The 17,128-nt window shown below is 39.8% G+C and overlaps 2 protein-coding genes across 2 annotated transcripts; both read left to right on the forward strand.

Annotated features, from left to right (window-relative positions):
• The first annotated feature begins 246 nt into the window (after window positions 1-246).
• On the forward strand, window positions 247-2,310 carry LOC112199771 (dynamin-related protein 4C). The gene has a single exon (XM_024340740.1). It carries the CDS (start codon window positions 247-249, stop codon window positions 2,308-2,310), a length of 2,064 nt encoding a protein of 687 aa, XP_024196508.1.
• A 9,956-nt stretch (window positions 2,311-12,266) lies between these two features.
• On the forward strand, window positions 12,267-15,613 carry LOC112200828 (spermidine synthase). Its single transcript, XM_024341835.2, has 9 exons — window positions 12,267-12,547; window positions 13,273-13,349; window positions 13,428-13,550; window positions 13,805-13,909; window positions 14,175-14,247; window positions 14,346-14,417; window positions 14,519-14,714; window positions 15,009-15,129; window positions 15,245-15,613. The coding sequence occupies exons 1-9, from the start codon at window positions 12,370-12,372 to the stop codon at window positions 15,308-15,310; spliced, it is 1,011 nt and encodes a 336-aa protein (XP_024197603.1). The 5' UTR covers window positions 12,267-12,369; the 3' UTR covers window positions 15,311-15,613.
• The last annotated feature ends 1,515 nt before the right edge of the window (window positions 15,614-17,128 follow it).

The raw sequence follows: 17,128 nt of genomic DNA on the forward strand, positions 1-17,128 counted from the left end.
GTGTTCAGCGAAAAAGAAAAAGCATTATCTAGTGCTGTAATTTATACTATTGGGAATGATCCTTGATTTACTTCAGTTTTATTTTGAATGAGTGGATTGATGTTTGAAGCTGAAAGGGTGCATAAATGGTTGAAAAAAACACACTATAAATATAGCTAGTTTCATGTATGACCTTCAACACTAACCTGTAAACTTGTTTATGTTCTGCTTCCGCTTCTTAATCTGTTTTCCGATTCGCTGACAGAAATGGGGGGAGGGGCAAAGCAAACTGCTTCAAAAAGCACCGCCAGCAAAAGCAAGTCAAGCGCTGCAATCCCAAACGTACTAGGAAATTCATCCTTGGCCATAGTAGAACAGCAAGATGTGGTACCTCTCGCTATCAACGCACCGATTGTGTCGTCTTACAACGACAAAATTCGTCCTCTCCTTGATGCAGTGGACAAGCTTCGGAACCTGATGGTTATGGATGAAGGCATCCAGCTCCCAACAATCGTTGTAGTAGGAGACCAGTCCTCTGGAAAGTCAAGCGTCCTTGAATCTCTGGCCGGCATCAACCTGCCACGTGGCCAAGGCATCTGCACCAGGGTGCCACTCATTATGAGGCTGCAGCACCATGCCAGTGTGGAGCCGGAGCTGTCGTTGGAATACAATGGCAGAGTGGACCGCACCAATGAAGACAACATATCTGAAGACATTGTGAAGGCAACTAGTGTCATCGCTGGAGGCGGTAAGGGAATTTCCAATACCCCATTGACATTGCTAGTGAAGAAGAATGGGGTACCGGATTTGACCATGGTGGATCTTCCGGGAATCACTAGAGTTCCGGTTCATGGCCAGCCTGAAAATATCTATGACCAGATAAGAGACATGATTATGGAGTATATCAAGCCGGAAGAGAGCATTATTCTGAATGTTCTGTCTGCAAGTGTTGATTTTACCACTTGTGAATCGATTAGGATGTCGCAGAGCGTGGATAAGACTGGTGAGAGGACACTTGCTGTGGTCACTAAGGTTGACAAGGCTCCGGAGGGACTGTTAGAGAAGGTCACGGCTGATGATGTCAACATTGGACTTGGCTATGTCTGTGTGAGGAACAGAATTGGAGATGAGACTTATGAGGAGGCGAGTGCTATTGCTCACGAGCTGTTTCAAACACATCCTCTTCTTTCCAAGATTGACAAATCTATTGTTGGCATTCCAGTTTTAGCTCAAAAGCTGGTTCAGATTCAAGCTACTAGTATAGCAAGGAATTTGCCGGAAATTGTGAAGAAGATCAATGACAGACTCAATGCTTGCCTTTCCGAGCTGAACAAAATGCCGAAAAGTCTCTCATCTATTGCTGAGGCAATGACGGCTTTTATGCAGATCCTTGGATGTGCAAAGGAGTCACTCAGGAAAATTCTTCTGAGAGGCGAATTTGATGAGTATTCTGATGATAGAAGGATGCACTGCACAGCTCGGTTGGTTGAGATGGTCAATCAATACTCCGATGATCTTTATAAGTGTGCGGAGAGCGACCCCAAGGTCAAGTTTTTGATGGATGAGATCAAGATTTTGGAAGAAGCCAAAGGTATTGCGCTTCCGAATTTTCTTCCTCGCAATGCTTTTCTTTTAATCTTGCAATCAAAAGTGAGGGAGATTTCGAGCATACCTATTGGATTTGTAGATCAAGTCTGGAGTTACATTGAGGATGTTGTAATATCAGTCTTGATGAAACACTCGGAAAATTACTACCAGCTTCAGTTGTCTGCCAGAAGAGCTGGTCATAATCTGATGGCTAAGATGAAGGATAGGTCCATTAGGTGGATGATGGAGATTGTTGAAATGGAGAAGCTTACTGACTATACATGTGATCCTGAATATGTTGCTGAATGGAATAAGTTGATGGCTCAGCAGGAAGCATTTATGAATGGGGTTCTGCATGATGAGAAACGGCCTTCTACTATAGCTATACAGGGTATTGGGGAGGTTGGGGTTGAAGTCCTTAGGCATTACCCTCATGTTCTTGCTCAGGCTTTTGACCTGAAGATGAGGATGACTGCTTATTGGAAAGTTGTGCTGAGGAGGTTCGTTGATTGTATGGCACTGCATTTGCAGTTGTCTGTTTCAAATCTGGTGAACAAAGAGATGGAAGTTGAGATTGTTAATGAGTTGATGGGGCCATATGGTGGTGGAATTGAGAGGATGCTTGAGGAGTCACCGGCTGTGGCCGTTAAACGTGAGAAACTGAACAAGAGTATCAAGAAGCTGAGGGACTCGAAGGAGGTTGTGGCCAAGATTATGGACGGCATCATTAGCTATGGTGATTAAACTAGCAATCTACTAGCTAGTGCTAAGAGTTGCATTTTGGGATTTGTGGGGATGTTTGTTTCTGCTTGAGGAACTCGTTTTGTATTTCGGTTATGTTATTTGGATTTGCTGCTGTTATGTTTATGTTCTTGATTTCGTTTGTGTTATTTTGATTTCCTTTTGTATTTGAATGTTAAAATGTTATGAATTTCCAGCTTATCTATTTGCTGTTTTCTTGACCTGTACTTCAATTTCAATCATTTGATTCCCATATTCTGCAAGTAATTCAGCTGATTAAACCAGTAACAGATATTCACTAATATTTCATATATTCAATTCAAATTCAGATGCCGAACTTTAAAATCAAACTTGTGCAAGTCAGACTATTTTTCTTCATATTTTTCAGAACAACAATAGTTGATTATTTCCTTCAACATACAGCAACGCATCATCCATGTACAACTTAACAAGTTGGGATCCTATAATCCTGGTAATCATGTATGCATGTTATGTTCTAATATGTTGACTATAATCAATCTTATTTTCCTGAAGTGTTTGTGTTTTTCCATGATTTTAACACCATTCTAGAATTTCTAGTGAAAAAAGAAAAATTCAGTGTTAGGTTGGTCTGAAAAAGAGAAGGAAGCATTTTCAAATTCCTTGTAAAACTAATCCATCGCCATCTTACATTAAGTAATGGTATGATTTATACTATTTGTTGCTACACTAAAAAGATTGGTATTTCAATCCTGAAGAAGTCACAGACTCACAATCAAACCAAGACATGAGAAATATGGAACTTATAATTCAACCTGCAGTAGCCTTTTTTTTTTTTTTTCCTTTTTCGGGTAAATTACCTGTAGCTTGACTGTAAAGGAGATCAGTTAGCTGGTTCTAAAGGGGTGTTGGTATGCAAATTGTTACTTAGAAGTACAAAATATGTTAGATTGTAGAATACCAATAGAGTAATTTGTTCCACTTCATTTTTCTCTGTTCTTGGCTTTTTGCCTTGTTGGGATAAAAATCTACTCAAACCAATTACAAACTAAACCCCAAAATTACAAACTCAAAAACTAAAATTGATGGATAAAGTTAAATGTGTTTAAGTAAATCTCTATTTGTGTGTTTGGTAGGATTGTCACTCGGTCGGTTCGAATCGGTTATAGGTATTACCAACTTCAAAACCAAAGGCTTCGGTTTCAAAACTGAGCTATCAATTACCAACCAAAATTTTTTGTTTTTAATTATATCTACCAAATTCGGTATTTCGGTTTTCGATATTACCCACTTTAAAACAACTAATTCTTTATAATATAAATTAGAATGAACAAAACTAGGTTTTTGAATTTTATAGTCATAAACTTTGTATTCATCTACTAATTATAGCTTTCTTTTGTATATATGACATCAAGTTTTAGCAATTTTCAATAAAACTAGGTTATTTAACCATCTTGCTAGTTCAAATTTTCTTAATGATGTATGGTTAGAGGAGGCTCCTGTTATTATTCAGGATGTCCTCTATGAGGATTTTTGTATTTGCACTCGAGGTCAAGGCCTTACGTCCCCCTCGACGCATCATTTTAATTCAATAAGACAGACGTGGGGATGAGCCTCCCAGCTTGGCTGGGTTCCAAACCCCTTTTAAAAAAAAAAACCATCTTTGACTAGGTTACTTAAAATACATGTACTATGAATGTAGTATATGTAGTAATGTTCATACTATTATAAAAGTTTTTATGTTTATTTCTTAATATACATGTATGTGTATTGAAAACTGTAATATATAAATCTAATATTTAGATAATCGGTAGATTCGATATTTACCAAAACCAAACCAACTTTTTTAGTAATTTTCGATTTCGGTATTATCGGTCTCTGTTACCAAAAAGTCGGTTTACCAAACCTAAAACATCGGTTGGTATTCGGTCAATTTGGTAATTACCAAACCAAGTGGCAGCCCTGGTGTCTGGCCCAAACTCTAGGTTACTTGACCTAGTGGTAATAGAGTTTAATTAGAAGGATCTAGATATTTCTATTCAATGTATGATTATCTTTCCTTGTATGATTCGGATTCTATGCATTGTAATCCTCTATATAAAGATGCCTCTATTATCAATGAGAACACACAATAATTCTCTCTCAAATATCGTTTCCCTAAAACACGTTATCAGCACGAGCCCTAACCCTAACCCTAACCCTAACCCTAAGACTCTTCTCACTTAATCTGCCGCAAGCCATAGCCCCGCATCCCCGTGCTTGCTGCCCCCGTAGCCCTACGCTGGCCCGTTGCTTCCACAACCATCGCACACAGCTAGCCCACGCTAGCGTCTGGCCCCCGCAATCCTTAGCCCTACAGCCTGCCCCAGCGCACGTGTGCTCGACCCTGCGACAACTAGCCTGCTAGAGCACCCCTGAGCCAACCAGCCCAGCGCGCGCCTCGGCGCTACGTGCCGGTGCGATCGGTGCCACCCGTAGCTCTGCAGCACCCACAGCGGCCCTAGCGTAGCAACTCAATGCTAACCCTACCAAATTAGCCTCGCTACCCCTGCAGCGCTCGCGGGCCCTCGGCTGCTCTCATTCTCCCTTGACCGAGACCCCGCGACAACCAGACCTAGCGACCTCGACTCCGCGACCTCACAACCCAGCGACATCGACTCTGCCACCCCATGACTCCGCGACCCCGTGCTGCAATCCTACAAGTCTGCTTGCTTGCACTAGGACTGAAGCTCATCTCTAATCCTACGACAAGCACCAAATATGTTCTGCAATCCTAAAAGGTAAACTTTTCTAAAAGTTCCCGTTTTTGAAGTTTTTCATTTCATTTTTTTTTTCCTCAAGGACTTGCAACCTCCCCTCTTCTACCCCCCTTTCTTCATCATAGGGGAGATCAAATTAAGCTGAACTGTGGGGGTTCGTGCTCACTATAAGCTTAGAGCTTGTTGAGATCTCCAAACTTAGAGTTTATAGAGAAATTATGATCGACCACTTACATCATTGTTTCGATCTAATCCAATACCTCTTGGAATTTAATTTATTGGAAGCGATTATGCTCAGGAATTTTATATGTTTTCATGGTAGATTTTTACGCTTCGAAACTAACCATTTTTTTTTGTTCTCTTTCAGGATGAGTAACCTGAACAAATTGGACTTTGCTCCATTGGAAACAACTGGCTCTGGATATCACAGGTGGGTTCGTGATGTCCTCCAGCAGCTCAAGGCAGATGGAATCCTGGATACGATTCTAGAGCCTAGCCAGGACGTGCTAATTGTTGAGCAAGCTCAAGGTTTAGAAGCAAATAGAGCAGCCTTAGAGGCAAATAAGGCGAAAGCCATCATCCTAATGACTCGTCATATGGATAATTCGCTCCAGTACGAGTGTATGAATGAAGAAGGCACCAGAAGGCTGTGGGTCTGACTCGAAGAAAGATTTGGCAACGTCCGTGACTCCCTGCTTCCTGACCTAGAAGTGAGATGGCATAGCCTCCGCTTCTGTGATTTCAAGTCAGTTCTTGACTACTACTCGGAAGCACTTCGAATTAAATCATTAATGGAATTCTGTGGTAAAGAGATCACAGATGCGATATTGATTGAGAAGTCTCTCTCTACCTTCTCCGTCTCTGCATTGATGGTTACTAAGAACTATCGAATCGAAGTTATTACAAGACGGATCACAAAGTTTCATGAGCTTATTGGAGCTATGAATGTCCCTGAAAAGCATGACAACATCCTTGTGAAGAACTATAATTCGAGATCCGTAGAAACAGAGCATATTCCAGAATCCAATTATAGTTTCACCCCTAAGAGAGGGTGCCAAGAGCGAAACCCTAATCTTAGGGATACTTCTGGACGTCCTAGTCCATATAATAGCTCTACTTGGGAAGGTAATCGCCAAAATAGGCGAACACGGAACTGAAGAGGTCAACGTGGAAAGAGAGGGGGAGGCAACGCTTCTAGCCATGTTGGTGGTGCCACCAACACTAAGAGCCATCTAAATGACGCTTTCAAACCGCCTCAATCAATGGAGTTTGAGCAAAGAGATGTATATTCTCAATGATCTAGAGTGAAGGGTTAAAGACTACAAATCTGGCTGAGATCAATAGATAGCCAATTCTGTCTAAGTCTTTATTTTCCAAGAGATGTAATAGGTAATTGCCATATACTTTGTAGTAAATGCCATTGGTTTAGTCTTTCTTCAAAGTAGGCTCACCCAAAGTAAGTGTGATGTCTAAGAAGGTTCTGAGATTAGTGGTACTTAAACGAGCCTTGCTCCACCGACATCTCTCTACTCACCTAATCACATTTATTTTGGAATTACCAAAAGAAGTTACACGACTACCATTGTTTTGCATTAGCTAGCATTTGGATTAGATTCTCCAAATGGTTAAGAGACAATGATGTACTCTGTTGGCTTATGAATAAAATTTTGAGTTTTTTTCCATTATGACTCCATTTTGATTCTGAGCATATTACTTTGTGACTACGATGGCTGGGCCATCAGTATTAATTCGAGGACAAGGAATAGCCCAAGTTCCCCTTGCCAAATGGCACCTTGATTACTGTCATAGAAACTCTCTACGCTCCTAGGGCAAATCACACATATAAATAGCCAACAAATTCCATGCGAAAACGCAGTTCCTTTGCAATACCTCTAATGATTGCGAACAAATGCTCATCTTAGAGAAATTTATGTGTCTCTCTAGTGGACTCTATGTCACTATTCGAGCTATTAAATCCAATAAAGTTATGAGAGAAGATCTCTTGGATTTAGACACATATTGGTTTTGTCACGACATGATAGGTCATCCTGGTCATGATATGATGATCCGTCTACCAAAGACTTCACATGGACATCCTTTCTCTCGAGCGAAATGAAGTATGAATTAAAGATTGATTCCTGGACTAAGTATGACCACCGCCGCTGCCTAGGGCACTCGCCGCTGTCCACCACCAGCCTAGGGATGGCACGGTCCCTATCCATAACGCCATGGATGGAGTCCATCATGGTGATGGTGCCCCAGGTGATGCCACAATCACCAACTTTTCTCCAAATAGTGTTTCAATTGCTCAGGCCCAACCAAAATCCTCATTGGTTGCTTTTAAAGCCTCTCGCTCGTTTACAAAGCCTGTTCCTTAGGGAAATTAGGACTGAGACTGTTATATGCAAAAGATATGAAAATACTCATGATATTCTTATATAGAATCTGTGGACTAGTTCAACCAACTTGCGGACATTTAAATATCTCATGATATTGGTTGACACGCAAACACGCTGTTGTGCCACTGTCCACTTGTAATGCTACTTATGCTACACTCCTAGCAAACATCATATGACAACGGGCTCACTCCCCGGATCATCCTATTCAGTCAATTGGATTTGACATTGCTAGAGAGTTTACAACGAAGACTTTCGATGGTTATTGTAATGGGACTGATGTTGGACATTATATTCTCATGTACACACCCAAATGGTCTCGCGGAAACGACTACGATGGTAGTCCGGACATTGGTAATGCACACCAATCTCCTTACATCCGCTTGGGGTGATGCAATATCGCATGCAACTATGCTAATTCGTCTACGACCAACTGCCACTCAATCTACCTCTGCGTTACAGCTAGTGACTGGGTACAAGCATTGTACTTACGTATATTTGAGTGTGTCATTTATGTGCCAATTGTGCCGCCACAGCGCTCTATGATGGGTCCTTACAGACGAATTGGCAACTACGTTAGATTTGAGACTCCAACAATCGTCCGCCACTTAATGCCCTTGCCATGCCATTTTCTTACCGCTAGATTTGCGGATGTCACTTTGCTGAGACAGTCTTCCCTTCTTTAGGGAGAGATAAGAACACTAATGTTCAACAGGAACGACAGGAATTGTCGTAGTCTGTCCCCACTATGTCTCATCTCGATCCCCGTTAAAGTGAAGAGATCACACAAATATGCTGCAAACATGTATGCAAGGATGGACATCTCTACAAGAGGACGTAGCGCCACCCTACACGGAGGTAGGCATGGCGCCAACGCCATATAGGGTGGCACTTTGGTGTTATAGGCCATGGCCCCAGTTAGGATGCGTGGGAGGCCCGTGAGTTCGAAGGATACTTTGGCACATTCCAATCCTTTGATCATCGACACTCAAAATCCGTCTCATGAGAATCTTCTAGGTTATGGCTATCGTTGGGGGACGCCTCAACATCAGAAGCTATTCTTAAGAATATAGAGCTCTATGAAAATTACATTAGTGTACATGAGACTGGGATAGAAACTCTATCATAATTGATGATGTAGTTGTGCATGAGTTTGTTGAGTCCGATGATATTGAATCACGCTTCGTTGATGAAAGAATGTCAACGTAGACAGATTTGGCCTAAATGGAAATATGCGATCCAGGTTAAGTTAGATTCTCTAACGAAGAGGAAGGTTTTCAAGCCAGTGATGCCAACACCTCCTAACATAAAACCTATCGACTAATGGGTCTTCATTAGAATGCGTGATGAGAAAAAGAGATGGCAATCTCGCCTTATAGCGCAAGGCTTCTCACAAAACGCTCTAGAATCGACTACGATGAGACATATTCTCTCGTAATGGATGTCATTGCACTCCACTACCCTGTTAGTTTGGTAGTTTCCGAATAACTGAACATGCAGCTTACAAATGTGGTCACTACGTATCTCTATGGGGATCTAGATATGGAATATACATGAAGGTTCGTGGTGAACTTCATTTACCCAAGTTAAGTGGCTCTAGACCACGGAGCGCGTTTGCAATAAGGTTAAAACGCTCACTAAAGTGACTACTTGATTAAGAAGGGATATGCCCGCGTGTTTCCATAACAAGTTTTGGATTCTATTGAGGTTCATGTTGCACACAATCTTCGTAGAAAGCCATTAAAGAGTTAAGGGAAACCGCTGAACACTTGAAATCCGAGTTTGAGATGAAGGATTTTGGGAGAACACAATTATGTCTCAGTTTGGAACTTGAGCATCATGTTGATAAATGCTTTGGCATTTAGACAAGGTCAAGCCTTCAAGCACCCCCATGATCGTTCGTAGTCTTGATCCTGAAAAGGATGCTCTTCGTCTGAAGGATGATGACGAAGATGTGCTAGAGGCAGAAGTGTCTTACATGAGTACAATAGGAGCATTATTGTACTTACCCCAATGCACAAGACCGGACATTTCATATGTTGTGAACTTGTTAGCTAGGTATAGCTATGCGCCAATGCGACGCCATTGGATTGGTGGAAAAAAATAACTTTCAGTACTTGAGATGTACGATTGATATGGCCTTGTTCTATCCCTACAGAGAGATGATGGATTCGGACCCATCACACACCATGATCGCCGCCAACACTGGCCTGCGTCCACTATCCCCATCCTAAAACAATAAGCGTTTTGGAAGGTTCTGCTGATGTTGGGTATCTCTCTGACCTACACAAAGGTCATTCCCAAACTGGTTAAGTGTTCACCATAGGTAAAAACTATGATATCTTGGAGGTCTACAGAACAGACCCTAGTCACTATATCTTCGAACCATGCAGAGATTATTGCTCTTCACGAAATGGTTTGTGAATGCTTATGGATTGGATCCATAATTACGCATGTTCGAACAATTGTGGTTTGAAGTCTACCATAGATGAGCCTACGAGCATTTAGGATAATGCTTTTCGTTTTAAACAAATGAAGCAATTCTACATCCAAAGCGACAACACCAAGCATAATCAGCAACAACAAACTCTCCTCAAGATCAATGTGAACTAGATTCAATCTGAGGACAGTATGACAGACTTGCTTACTAAGTCATTACCTAAATTCCACTTTCAAGAAACATGTTGGTAGCATCGTTTACGAAGTTATCCGAACTCCAATGACCGTAGTCATCAGGGGGAGATGCAGACATCAAGGGGAAGTGTCTACATGTATGGTCTCGAAACGTGAATGGTGTGTTGTGCTCTTTTTCCCATTCGACCGAGGTTATTTTTGTCCGATTGGGTTTTTGTTACTCGACAAGGTTTTTAGCGAGGCAACGAGAGAAGCACCATGTTTGGGTGACACAAGGGGGAGTGTTCAAGTAAATCCATATTTGTGTGTCTGGCCCAAACTCTAGGTTACTTGACATAATGGTAATAGGGTTTAATTAGAAGGATCTAGATATTCCTATTCAATGTATGATTATCATTCCTTGTATGATTCGGATTCTATGCATTGTAATCCTCTATATAAAGAGACCCCTATTATCAATGAGAACACACAACAATTCTCTTTCAAATATCGTTTCTCTAAAACAAAATGAATATTTTCTCTTATTAAAAAAAAAAAAAATACCCCATTACTAAGGTATCCTCTAAAATATATGCTCTCCGATATAATTACTCATTGATCCTTATCATTCCTACAAACAAATAAAAACATTGCATAAAAAAAAAAATCAAAATTTTTGCCTTCACACGAATGACAATTTGTATCTTGTAACCAAAAAAATTGAATGACAATTTGTATCTCCACGATTTTGGGAACTATACAAGGCAAATGGACATCATCATCATCGTGCGCACAAAAGTTCATATCAAATTCATGCATGGCTGGCCATCATGAAGAAATCCTAAATGTGGCAAAAGTTAGTCATTTGAGCATCATTGCGGTGTTGTTATATATCTTACGATGAAAGCAATTCGCCCACAATTGATTATTACCAAACAATTTGTTCACACTCGCACCCATCATTCCCATTTAGGCTGGGACTTTACAAAGTACTCAAGCCTCCAACACATGCATGGTTCACATATGAGAGGAACGGAAAATTGATGTACATCAAAATCAATGGGATTTGAAACGTTAAATTAGTTTTTTTTTGAATGATTAGGAGGTATTTTTGTAGGACTTATTTTGATTATTTTAAATTGATAATTTTTTTTCTCTCTTTCAATTAAAGAGACTTAATAAAAAAAAAAAACTTAATAAAACAAAGCTTAATCTTTATATACTATATTCTGTTAGTTCAGTTCGATTATGATTCTAGTGATACATAATTTATTTCAATTTTTCTGAATATGGCTAAACCACAGTCTAACACAAAGGTAAATCTTGCACGCACCTATATATCATTTGAAATCAAATCATACAATGAAAAACATAAACTCAACAACCCATGAATTAGACAATACAATTAGATCATATGAACATGACATGTACAAGCCAATCAACAATACACGAGTGCGCGTATCTCCTCCCTGATCATTTCTCATCGGCAAAACATGACTCGATATCAGTGTGTTATGTTTTAATGATCGTAAACTTTTATATCACTCACCTCACTCTATAAAAAGGCATGTGACATATGATACGGTACGTTGTCTTTTCCAACTATAGGTACATAACATCCACAAATTCCCTAGCAAAGAAAACGAATCCATATATGCTCAAAACGAACATTCCCAAATTTGTTTAAAATTGTAGCATCCACCCCACTTGATTTGCTACCCCACTTCTAAAGTTCTAATGTGCCCTGTCGACCATTACCTAAAAACACCCAATCACTGCCGTCCATTCAAAAGCCACCGCCCACGTCAATTGATTCGAATGACTTTCACTATTCAGTGATTAACACAAAAGTTAATTTCAAAAAAGCAAAATTAACCCTACAGTGGCAAGATTAGTAAAAAATCCAAATTCAAAGGGCATTTCACTGCACAAATATCAAACCAAAGCACAGATTTTTTGGATCATTTCTTGGCATCCCAACAAATGGAATTTCACCCAACCCTAATCGAGAACCTCATCATTTTATATTGTACTTGGTTAAAATATATATATATATATATATATATATATATAATTTACAGTTTCGAAAAAGGTGGACAAATAATCAGAATCTTTTTGCCTCTCCCCAAATTATTTACCAACCAATTTTTTTTTTTTTACCGAATTAAAAATTCATTACCCAATATATTCCTGGCTTTGTATAAAGCGCGCAACACCAAGACTGTGTGGTCTCTCCAGAGTTGTAAACCGCTCGCCTTCTTCTCCTCCTCCTCCTCCTCCTCTGTTAGGTTTTCGTTTCGGTGTTTTTGGGTTTCATGGCCGAAGACGGTGTGGTGGGGTCCGCTGATTTTCCGGCGAAGCGGCCCAGAGAGGAGGAAGAGAACTGCGTCTCGTCAGCTGCGGCGGCTATGGAGACCGAGACTGCCAAAGACCCGGATTGCGTCTCTGGTGTCATTCCTGGCTGGTTCTCTGAGATTAGCCCAATGTGGCCTGGTTAGTTTTTGATTACATCCCATCATTTTATTTTATTTCACTGTAATATATGTGTTTGGCTGCGGTCCCAAATAGAGTGTTTATTGGTAATGAATGTCATGGACTTTATATGGGTCTTGTGAATCATGAGTTTGTTTTTGTGAGAAATGTTTGGTATTCAAGTCTGTGTTAATTGGGTATTGCATCGCCGGTACGTATGCTCATGTGAATCTGATTTTCGGTTTATGATGATTCACTAGTGTGCGTAAACCATAGCTTCTTTAGGTTTTGACGTTGATTTTCGTACTTGTTTGTCTCTGTTTAGACTTACATGCTTTTCTAAAAGGCTGTTTTGCCAACAATCGATGAGTTCAGGGGCCTATGATATGAACACAAGAATATAACGTTTTGATGAATGGAATGTGTCAGTGGGGTGCTTCTTCTTTTTGTATGTGATTAACTGTTGGGACTGCAAGGCTTGCTATTTGGAGCTGGCATTTGTTTAGTGATAACTGGTCAGTTGGGATTTTGAGCTATTGATGCTGTATGGTAGCATGTTGCAAATTGCAATACGTGCAGTTTTTCATGTTTGACATGGAGAGTTGGTTTTTAGCTTTGTCAGTTTCTCAGATGTGCTTTTGTCCGAGTGTTAGTTTGGGTTATTGCATCTTCCCATTGTCTGGTAGAATGATAGAAGACTTGGCTGTGTACTTTTTGGAAATTGATTTACATTTAATGTACTGCAGGAGAAGCACACTCCTTGAAGATAGAGAAAATTTTGTTTCAAGGGAAATCGGACTATCAGAATGTGATGGTCTTCCAGGTAACTTGCAGTTTTGAAGATGTTATTGGCACTTTGTTTCTTGTCATCTGAAATTGATGATTCATATTCTGTTTACAGTCATCAACCTATGGAAAGGTTCTCGTCCTGGATGGGGTGATTCAGCTGACCGAAAGGGATGAATGTGCCTATCAAGAAATGATTACTCATCTTCCTCTCTGCTCAATTCCAAACCCCAAGAAGGTAATATTATTATCTACAAAACATAGGACTTAACTAGAAATATGCACTTCTTTCCTAAAGAGGAAAGACACACTGGCACAATTGTCAAATCATTTTGTTTTTTAGAACATTACACATGGGTTGAAGCTGCTTTGGGGAACCCTGTTTCTAATTCTTTTCAAATATTCATTTAGAAGATGATGTGTGATGTGGTATAGTATCATTCATTTTAATTTCTCGTCAACTCATTATCTTTTTAAATTGGTGTTGTTCAGGTTTTGGTTATCGGTGGAGGAGACGGTGGTGTACTGCGGGAAGTGGCTCGTCATTCTTCTGTTGAGCAAATAGATATATGTGAGATTGATAAGATGGTTGTTGACGTAAGTAAAAAAACAATGAAACTTTTGGATTTATTCTTCGTTGGCTGTTAAAGAATCTGATTATCCCCAGTAGCTGGTGGAATATTTCATGCATGCCTAGATACGTCATATGTATATATGTATTTATATGCACTGCTACATCACTTGGAGTAATTCGATTTGGCTAGAACATGCAAGTGACCACAAGGTTCTCCTTTGAGGCACTGATGGACTGGGAAAATTGTAGGATAAATAATAATTTATAGTTCTTGCTTCTGCATTCCAGGTTTCGAAACAGTTTTTCCCTCGTGTGGCTATTGGATATGAGGATCCCAGGGTGACACTCAATGTTGGTGATGGTAAGGTCATCATATTCTTCTTCCGTCTAACTTTGCTTTTTTTTCTTTTTTCTTTTTCAAACAAACAGCTCCTTATAAGCTCTCTGTTAATGTTGTAGGAGTCGCATTTTTAAGGGCTGTTCCTGCAGGAACTTATGATGCAATAATTGTGGACTCTTCTGATCCCATAGGTAATACTGTAATACTAAGAAATCAATATTCATCTTGGCCCAATTGGAAACATAGGATTTTTCTGTGAACTTACTGGTTTTGGTGTTTGTTTCTTAATTAGGTCCTGCACAAGAGCTTTTTGAGAAGCCCTTCTTTCAGTCGGTAGCAAACGCTCTCCGTCCAGGAGGAGTTGTGTGCACCCAGGCAGAGAGTATATGGCTTCACATGCACATCATTGAGGATATTGTGTCAAACTGCCACCAGATATTCAAAGGCTCTGTCAACTACGCATGGACAACAGTCCCTACATATCCAAGGCATTCACTTTTCTGAGTCTTTTTTATATCCTCTATGTCATGCACACTCACATACCATACAAGATGTTCCTATGCGCCTGTGATTTATTTTTTCCCTTTTTTTTTTTTTGCAATATTTTAATTGCTAAGTTATCATATCAATTTTTATTTTTTTTCCTTCTGAAATTGATACCCTCGATCTGGGGTCTTAGATTATGAGAAGTTGGAACTGCATTATGGAGTGTTACAGAATAATTGGTGGTCTTGTGGTTATCTGTACTGCTGATTTAATTTGCTTCTTATTGTGTGTTTCAGTGGAGTGATTGGTTTTATGCTTTGTTCGACCGAGGGTCCTCCTGTTGATTTTAAGCACCCTGTGAATCCAATCGCTGAAAATGACGGTTCCAAAGACCCCTTGAAATTTTACAACTCTGAGGTATGATTTTGCTTTTGTCTGTCCGTGTTTTGGAATTAATGAATAATGATTCCAGTTTGGTACTCAGTCAGCCTATTTCTGTTGCATTTAGTAATTTTTTTGTTTTCACATTCAGATTCACACAGCTGCTTTCTGTCTACCATCTTTTGCAAAGAAGGTGATTGAATCAATGGCAAAATGAGGAAAATTCTCACCAGGCATCAAACAAGCAGATATGCTCTTTTTGATTACGTGCCTTTTCTCATAGTTGAAATGGTTTATCTAGCAATGAACCATGAATAATCTGATATTTAAATTGCTGTTGTCCCAATTGGGGTATCTAGAGCTGTAGTGGGATCAAGCATGTCAAATTGTCTTTCTTTATGATTAGTCCGAGATAGTTTATATATGCAAGCAAGTTATTGCCTCCCATCTAATTTTCATTACTTCTGTTTGTGTATATTTGTGGTTTTCCCGTGGGTTATTGAGGTGCAGTTTTGGTTAACCAGGTTCTGTTTTCTCCGTTCTTTGAATTACTCGTCCTCCAAATCCATGTTACAGCTCTCGCTTCGGTCCCAAATGGGAAACAATTCCAGTTCCTTCCCTACCATTCAGAAAATCATGTTGTTTATATGAAGACAGTTTATATGAAGATACTGATATTTAAAACCTTGGTTGGACCTTGTGGACCATTTCCCTCTTTTTCTAGGACCATCTCAATAGCAAGTGAGATTATGTCAATGAGAATGGGGTGAATCTAAGATCTGTCATGGTGGCCATTGATGGGTATCACCGGATCATTCACTTTTTTAGGTGGGACTTTCCTTCGGCTTTCCCGCTTGAAACACAACAAAACCCATTATTTATAGGGGTCCATTCCAAATAAAATGCCAAGCTGAGGAGTGGCGTACAAGCTAAATCCATTTGTAGATACCCTGAACACACTCAACATTTAGGGGGTGTTTGTTTCACTGGACTATCACTCCCAACCTTAATTTCTACAAGAGTCATGGACTCCTTTAACATGGGTTATGCTATAGTAAGCCATGAATCATGTTTGGCACTGTCTAGGACTAAGGAGCAACAAGAAAGAACACAGAAGCAACTAATGAATCATATGCACAATCCTCACAATTTACAGAATAATTCTGAATCTCATAAATGAAACAAAAGCAAGCAAATCAAACACAAATTGGAAAACCCTCTCCCATACCTGGAATTGAATTGGTTCTATCTCAAACTCTTCAATTCTTGCAGCCAACAACCAAATATCAATTGGGTCTTCCACAGTTGCAAAGCTGAACGTTCTGGGCATTCTCAATTTCTCTCGAAACCATCTAACCATTGCAATTCCTACTCAAATTCGCAAGACGGCCAGTCTCACAACTCTTGATCTACCCGATAACAATCTCAGCGATAAACTCCCAACCGGAGGTCAATTTCTAGTGTTCAGCAACTCGTCATTTCTAGAAACCCACAAAGCATTGGTACCTCCATGAAATCGCAGAGAGAGAGAGAGAGAGAGGAAGCACCATCGAAGAACCAGAAACCCAGACGATGATAAGAAATAAGGAATTGATGACAAGAAATTGAAAACCCAAAAGATCCAGACGCTCAGACGGAGAAGAATTGCAAGTAAAGAGGTGAGAATGATGAGGCGAAGTTGAAGCGAAGAAGGAAGCTTCCACAGTCCGATGAGTTTTGGTGTCACTCTGGAAGAAGGGGTTGACTCAGTTTTTGGGACTCTAGAGTCTCATTTAAATGAGTCCTGGGTCTCGCCAAACAAGGGATAATCCTTGTTATATTAGATAAGTCCATCCAATCCTATGTAACAAACATCACCTTAGATCCTTATACAAACCTTTTTACTTAAGAGATAGTTTTTAGAGATTGTGAATAACAAGTGAATCACAGATATATGTATTAAATTTAAATATTAAAATTATAGTAATTTAAAATTGTACATTTATCTTTAGCCGTCAGATGCATTTGTTTCTTACAGTTCTCATAAACTGTTATT

The sequence above is a fragment of the Rosa chinensis genome, chromosome 4 (genome assembly GCF_002994745.2).
Source record: "Rosa chinensis cultivar Old Blush chromosome 4, RchiOBHm-V2, whole genome shotgun sequence".
Classification (NCBI taxonomy): domain Eukaryota; kingdom Viridiplantae; phylum Streptophyta; class Magnoliopsida; order Rosales; family Rosaceae; genus Rosa; species Rosa chinensis.